Source organism: Tuber melanosporum (assembly GCF_000151645.1).
Source record: "Tuber melanosporum whole genome shotgun sequence assembly, scaffold_134, strain Mel28".
Lineage (NCBI taxonomy): Eukaryota > Fungi > Ascomycota > Pezizomycetes > Pezizales > Tuberaceae > Tuber > Tuber melanosporum.
In genome coordinates, this window is record NW_003298791.1 from 51077 (window position 1) to 59082 (window position 8006).

General features: G+C 47.9%; 1 protein-coding gene; it reads right to left on the minus strand.

The window, feature by feature from the left end:
- Positions 1-233: 233 nt before the first annotated feature.
- Positions 234-1233, minus strand: GSTUM_00002177001 (uncharacterized protein). XM_002836195.2 has 5 exons: positions 1038-1233; positions 909-946; positions 783-843; positions 592-706; positions 234-487 (listed from the first exon to the last, which is right to left on the minus strand). The coding sequence occupies exons 1-5, from the start codon at positions 1138-1140 to the stop codon at positions 427-429; spliced, it is 378 nt and encodes a 125-aa protein (XP_002836241.1). The 5' UTR covers positions 1141-1233; the 3' UTR covers positions 234-426.
- Between the last annotated feature and the right edge of the window lie 6773 nt (positions 1234-8006).

Sequence of the window (8006 nt, forward strand, 5' to 3'; positions counted from 1 at the left end):
TGGGGGATTGTGTACTGCAGGCCGGTACTGTGCAGAGAGGGTGAGTATGCGAGCAGTTTGTAGTGCAAATGTAAGAATAGGAGATGGAAAAACCTGTGATATAGACAAGTGCACTTAGTGAGGGTGAATGGAATTTTAGGCAGTGGAGGTGTCATGATATCCGAGTGGAAAGTATGGTGCCGCCATACAACCAGACACGTAGAGAGTATGTTTCACAAGATAACATGTTCAAGCGAGACCTCATTGCGTTTATTTTGTTCATTATTTGTTTTTGTTCCAACTTTCCGCCCGTCCGCCAACAGGACTCACCACTTCTTACTTGTGGTATATCAGATACAGGGGAGACTAGGAACAAAAGTATTTAGACTCCCCCCTTTCTCGACTCTAACAAAAGCTCCGGAGGAAAGGACAAGAAAAGAAAGGGTCTTAAGGATTGGAACCAACGACTCTCCCAACAATGTTATACCGCTTGGAGAAGTAGGTGTACCTGTATAGGAGGATCTAAATCAGCCATCAAAATTCACGATCTGACGGGCCGCAACGAGAATGGCATGTGAATGGGTTTCGTTTTTTTATATAACCAAGGCTTACCAATCGCCCAGCACCTCCTTCTCCTTGTCTCCAAGATCGTCCCACTTGGCAATGGCATCCTCGGGTTTAACGGATGACTTGGCCAGAGCGCGGGAAGCATCCTTTCCAGCAAAGACTATAGGAAAGGGCAGAACGATTAGATCGATACAGACAATTGCACGGCTCGCGTGCAAACACCGCAGGGTTCATACCATGATAAGAGCCTCCAGGACCATAAGAAGACCTGTTGCTCGACACGTCAAAGACGGTGCCCTGTGCTCAATTAGCCTCACCGATTCTGATTTGTTAAGAGAAAGTAAGCGAAGGAGGATAGGGACCTTGATAGCAACATAGACCGGACGTCCCTCGTAGGACCCTGCAGCACGGATACTTTAACAGGAAGTTCACAATAGCAGATATGCAGAAAAAAGTATCAAAGGTAATTCAATTGGGTCGCAAAACCTTACCGTCAGCCACCTTCAACTCGTCGAGAGAGATGGGGTCGTCCTTGGGGGGGTCGAGCTGGACGGGGGCCTTCGGCTCAAAATTTTTAGGTGAGGGAGCCGACATATTCGATTTATTTGAGAATATAACTTGTGTTCCACGCAAGGAGTGAATAAGGCTTTTATTGGGCTGGGGTTTTCAAGGGTTTGCGTGTGAAATGTGAAATCGAAGAGGTGTTAGCGGAGGAAAAGGGAGATAGGGGTTGAATAGGGCAGGACTCTAGTTGAGGGGAGGGGCGGTTGCCAAGAAGAGCTCAGCTGGCCGTCCCTCCCACCCCGGTGCATGGTTGACCAACACTCGCTTGCTGCACGCCAAGGGCGTATCGAGAATGGGGGGTGAACTGCAGGGGTAGGACACCTAGATTTGGCAGCCAAAAATATGAAAATGTGAAGGTCGGGTGAAGAGGTAGGAGTGCAGTAACCGCAACAGACAAGGATGTATTTGGCTGGTTAACCTCAAATAAATGTCCCATAACTTTTTGGTGGACAAAGTAACAAAAAAGTTATCACACCTGCAGCTTTTCGTCGTGCACCCGTTGAGGACAATGGTATTCGGGTATCCCATGGCCTGGTGAGACATGCATAATCGGGACACTCTAAAATTAGCAGACACTAGGAGAGGATTAGTAAGATGTTAAGCAACCTCAGATGTAGCTTTTGCCTGAATACTATGAATGAGATTGGAACTCCATCGTGCTTCCAATCATGGGAAGACTATACATTTGTAACAATCCCTCCTCGGATAGGTAGTTCTTGGCGACGGGGAACGATACTTCTCTTCTTCTTCTCTGTCTTTCTTCGTCTTACGATAGCACTAGGCTTCTGCCTACGTTACTGATAGTACAAGACCTTTGTCTTCTATCAGAAACACCTATCGTAAGTTTTCTCTAACTCTTCTTCATAAAGAGCTTTCCTTGGCGTAACAATAACGTTGCAATAAAGATAAAGATCGTAACGGTGTTTTATATTCGTTAAAGTAATAAGTAGGAAAAGTACTTAGAATTCAATCTAATTTTATTTAAACTCGTACCACTAACACTGGCATACGACAAGCCCCAGGGCCGGGCCCCCAGGTTGTCGCATTCCGGATACCACTAACTATGAACTAACTAAACCTCCAACCCCGTACCTCAAACATGCCTGCACCATGCCCTACCACGAACACTAAATACAAAGCTATCAAGGGTAAAGAAAAGTCCTCCTCAGCCCAGCCTACCTACCAGCCAAGTAACTCGTACAAAATACAAAAATTCCACTACCGCCACCTGAATGTGACCACGCAAAAATCTGCTCCACAGTAGAAACCCACTTGAGCGCCCCCACTTAATGATCCCAGGACACACTGCCGACCGCCCCGGCACCCGTCTCCATTCCCAAATAAAAGAAACACCCAATACCCAAGCGCGTAGACCCGAGGGACAGCTGACTTACAGGGTGAAAGGCTCCCTAGCCATGGGGGTATGAACTATCGTAGAGAATTAGTGGGGCACCGCACCGGCAGTGCAGCACAAAAACCTCGATAGAAGCAGCCAGAATGAGATAGTCTCCAAGCCGCTGGCACTTGACTGAACAAGCCCAGGTATTCAACTCTTCCTCTAACTCCTCAGCTCGCTCTACAGGCGGCGAACCCACCACAGACTCTGTGGTAGGCGATGACTCTTCTGAGTCGGGGACAAGTGGTAAAGGTGAGGTGTGGTCTTGTTTGACCTGGTACTTCTTGTTGTTCTTCCTCTTCCTACTCCCAAGTACAGGTCTAGTAACAGGAGTGAACGGGCCATCCTCATTATGACCTACTGCCACAGGAGGGACGCCAGCCGAGGCATTACCCCGACCAGCCACAGGCTCAGCCCCAGAGGACTCAGGCACCTGCCTCCATGAAAGGGGTGATACGACTGTGGCTGGTGTCACTACATGAGGATCCACCCCACCAAAACTGGGAGCAAGTGCCTCAACCGGCCCCAACGAATCAGAAACCGGTCAATACACACCACCAACTACAACCGAAGCTGCACAAGGGGCCGGGATAACTGGTGGCACAACATTCCTCCGAGGGAGCTCCTCTGCTAGACCCTGAGAACTCGCAGGGTCTAGCCCATCCCACCCAACTGAGATGACCGCAGTAACCAAAGCGACCGAGGTGACAGGCGAAGAGGGGATAACCATGGGAAATTCAGCCACCAACATCGTGAGATAGCCGCGATTAATGGTACATTCATTCTTAAAGGTAACCGATAAGGTAGATATCTCTTTCCTAGCGTGATCAAATCGTCGAGAAAGGAAGCAGATGTGATACCGAAGGCGACAGACTATGGCCTCGAGGGCGAAGTTCTTCTTCATAGCATGAGACAGAACCACCGACGAATGTAGAGTGGACGTAGTAGAGGGGGTGGAGACTCACTTAACCATTGTGACCGTGAGGAGGCGACCGTAGTGAACAACCGAAAGGATAAGTAGAAGGAAGAAAAGAGTTCCAGCAAACATAGAAGGAGGTAAAACAACAAAGTCCACGAAAGATGTTCGAAGTTAAAGACTTGAAACCTATCGTGAGATAGAAATCAAGGGCTCTGATTGGATCAAGACTGAACCTTCACGTCTGACACGGGGTGAAAGAAGGAGGAAAAGTACTTAGAAGTCAATCTAATTTTATGTAAACTCATACCGCCAATACTGGCATACTATGAGCCCCCACCGGTACAGGGATACCGCTAACCGGTATACCACTAATCTTAAGCTAACCAAATCTATAGTCCCGCACCTGCCATCCCCGAGTCATGCCCGCACGAGAACTAATTACAAGACCATCAAAGAACCCAGCGCCCGCTCCAGTCCAAGTCCGTAGCCCCTCTGGTCTAAAGCCAACCAGCACCAAGTGTAGCCGAAGTTGAGCAAGAGATCGACCCAACTGGATTCCTCGTTCAACAAAATATAAAATCACTACCGCCCAGTCTGAACACCATCCCGCAAAACCTCCACCACAAATAAAAAACCAACAAAAAACTCAAACAAATATAAACTACAGGTGACACAATAGTAGAGAGGAGGTGACCAATATCTCCACCTCTGGCATCTGCATGCCTGGCCATCGACCCTATGAATCGACTTTGCCAAGTGCCTCCGAAGTGCGTAATGGTGTGGAGGACCTGTACCTGCTGCCTGTCCCCCAAAAAACACAATCAATAAACAAAAGAAATACATAGAGGTGATGACAGACCGAAACGGTCTGTGGGGCCTATCTCCCACCAGTGGTGCCATGTCCCCGCCAGCCATGCCAACTGCCAAACCAAAGAAACCAAACAAACTCCACAACACCCAGCACGCAAAATCCAAACAAGTTCAACCAAGTGGTCGCAACCCACTATCCGCACAGGTGGCCATCAGCCAAGCCAGATCGCAAGGGAGCTTTACAGCACTCAGCAGCTTCACACAACAGCCCCAGCTGGCTGGAAACACTTAATTAGATATCGCCCAACCTGACGCATGACTGACCGGTGCTCGCAGGTGCCTCTCCCCTCCTAATCAGCCCCCCTCAAGCCCCACGCACCAGACACCAAATAGCCCATCCAGCCCCTTCAGCTCCTCGGACAGGTCAACCATCCGATAGCCACAGGATAGCTTATACCTCGCCCTGACAGACAGCCACTGGTCTTGCCCACCCAACAGAGCCACCACCCGCAACCCCATACCAGCTGAGGAAAGCCCACCAGCTGAAGCCAGGAGCCAAAAACGAAGGCAGCACTACTGCCTGAAAGTACTGGCACCAGCCACAACCTCCAACCCACCCGAATCAAAGTCTAGCTGAGCCGGCAAAGAGTAAGCAGAGCCAGCCAAAGCTAGCCCCACAGGTCCGGCAAATACACAGACCAAACATTGGGTAAGAGGCACTCCCATCTGACGCGACAAGAAGGGAGGGGCAAGGGAAACCGAAGCAGTCAAACAGAAGGTAGGCCCCACTTGAAATAGGTGAAGCCACTAACCACAAAGTACAACTGAACCAACCCAACGCACAGACAACGTGAGTGTCTGGCAACCAATCGTCCCACACCACCACAGGTAGTCATAGATAACCACACCAGGGGGCAGAGTCTTTCAGGATCAAAGCCATCCCCACCAAGGCAGAGAGGAGACACCTGACTGAACTACCGTAAATGCTACAAGGACAAAACTCCAAGGGAACGGTAAGGAACAACATCGTAGGATTTCCGACTGTAGAAACATGTAGTAACAAGGAGGGGGGGTGCTGGCGAGGCCCCCTCCCCAGTGTATTGATATAACCGGTACGACACTTTGATACTTGAGAAGGTCATCAGTCTAACACAAGGGTGTTTTGTATCGTGAGAACTAAGGACTCCGTTAAAACCCAACAAAAGACATGAGCTGGCGCAAAGATTGACACTGGTGATCCCCCCAAACACAATGTTCAATCCCCCAAATTGAATGCCAAACCTGCGAGTAGAGGATAGACAGGAAGCTGTAGACATTTTACCGAAAGGGGCTTGTATGCGACCATGATAAAGTGCACGAAGTGACAGCATTGTGAGAAACCATCAGGTGACGAAACGAGAAGCAAACAAGTAGTCCGCCACGCAACACCTAACAGACCTCAACACTAAAGACTGCAGGAACTACTCAGCGAACTCAGACATCTCCCCCAGAATCCGAGGCATCAAGGCCTATCATGGATGCGAAAGAAACGCTCGGGGCGAAGCGACGACAAGGACGAGGAAAAGTACTTAGAACAAAGCATGAAGAACCTATCCTCCTCGACAGCATCGGTCTCCTTTTATAGCGTTCTTCCTGCCTGTAGTCATGTGACCCAAAGTGGTCACATGTGCAAAACCAAATCAGAACAAACTAGTCATGTGACCAAAGTAGTCACATGCTCAAAACCCATGCCCTCATAATGAGGTCATGTGCAAAACTCATAAAACAATAAACAAGTCATATGAGTCGACTGAGTCATATGCATGAAACCTATGACCTCATAACTAGGTCATGTGCGAAACATAAATCATATGCACAAGGCCTACCTGCAAGGCACACTCGCAAGGCATACTCACTAGGTACACTCCTATGACTCATATTCGAGTTATGTGCGAAAGTATCACAAATCTCACACATAACAAATCATTTGACTCGAATAAGTCATATGTGTGAAACAATAACATACCTGTGACTCATAACCATGTGTCACATGAAAACCTTTTCCTCGCCAAGCCACATTCGTGACATTAGCTCCTCTTTCCCTAAGCCTTAGTCCCATCAGGCTCTATCCTCAAGCTTCAATAGTTCCTGTTCTGTGGAGCGCAGGGACCTCCGAAGCCTATTAAACATGTCCACTTCCCTCCATCTTACCCTCACCATTTCCAAGGCGAGGTTCACCATCTCGATCATGTGCCTCTGAGTATCGTTCAGCAGTGGTAGCTCTGTGATTATTTTTTGGTTTGCAACAATTGTCGCTTCGGCCTGACGAAGTTGTTTCCGGAGTCCTCGGATTTGTCTGTGTAGGCTCCTAGCATCCGGTTCTATTTCCATTGATGGGTTTTGGGCTCCCTCCTCCCTGGGCCTCATTCTCAAGGCCTTAGCTCTCTGCCATACCGTGGCATCTTTTCCTTGCCACTCTTTCTTTTTCCCATCCTTCTGAGGATAGTATCCTACAAAGATTTTCTTCCTCCTATGTATCTTGCAGGTGTTGTTCAAGCACTATTTCCAGTACCTGAGGGCATGGTCCGGACGTGGACCGAACTTTTTGTATTCTCTTGGAAACCATCTAGAGCCTTCCTTGTCCCAGCAGTATGTGGGACATCCATCGTTGTAGCATACCATCCATGACATGGCATTATGCTGTGCGTGTTTTTCCCTTTCCCTGAGTTCTTCCTTGGTCGGTCCCATGAATGAGTATTCAGGGCTGGTCAGTGTAGTTTGGTGGAGGCAATCGCCCCAGCCATCGTGTTGTTGCAATTGTGCGGGAGCCTTTCCCTTGTCTTTGTCTTGGTTGAAAGTGAACGTTATCAGGGCTGGGCTTGCCAAGGTATCACTGGTGAAAGGTGGAGATGGCGTCTTGTGCGTGTTCGAAGTTGTGTGCGAAGTACTAAGTTTTATCTTGTTCGGGTGAATATCCCGTCTACTTGGCTCGGTATTGGAGGTGACTGTGGAAGAAGTGGGAATCAACTATTTCGTGGAGCTTGTATTCTGGTTCTCCGTCGACTTCGATTGGAGGAGGAGGAATAATAGTTTGTGAGGAAAGCTTGTTGTCGTTGTATGATTCGTGGAATGAGATGTGCAATGTGTTGTGTATTCGCATCGAGTGTGGAAGGTTGAGTTTATAAGCTCCGCTGCCCACTGTTTCCAGTATCCTGAATGGTCCCATTTTCTTGTAGTCTAATTTCTTAGATGGTTGCGTCATATGGATATTGCGTAGTATTAGCCATACCAGATTTTCTGGTTGTATGTTTGGATCCGGTCTTCTGTACTTATCGTATTGTTCTCTTTGTCATTGTTATGCTTAACTCATTTTGTATTGTAATGTTTCATGTAGTTTTCCCATATTAGTTTTGTTTGCTATTATACCCTTAATCATATAATATCTGGTCTGACTTTGTGGGTATTGTTCGTAATTTGTAAGGAAGGGTGTCATGCCGATCGTTGCTTGCTTTCCATTGTTGTATGCAAATTCGGCCATTGATAGCAGTTTGAACCAATTATCTGGTTGGTTGTTGACATATGACCATAGATATTGTTGTATCGCGTTTACCCGTTCTGTTTGTCCATCCATTTGCGGATGGAATACTGTTCACATCCTGTTTTGTATCCCCATTTCTCCCGTTACTTTGTTCCCTAGTCCTGATGTGAATAGTGTTCCAGGATCGGTACTGATATTCTTTGGGAGGCCATGAAGTTGGAAGACTTCTCATAAGAATATTTGTATAAAATCCC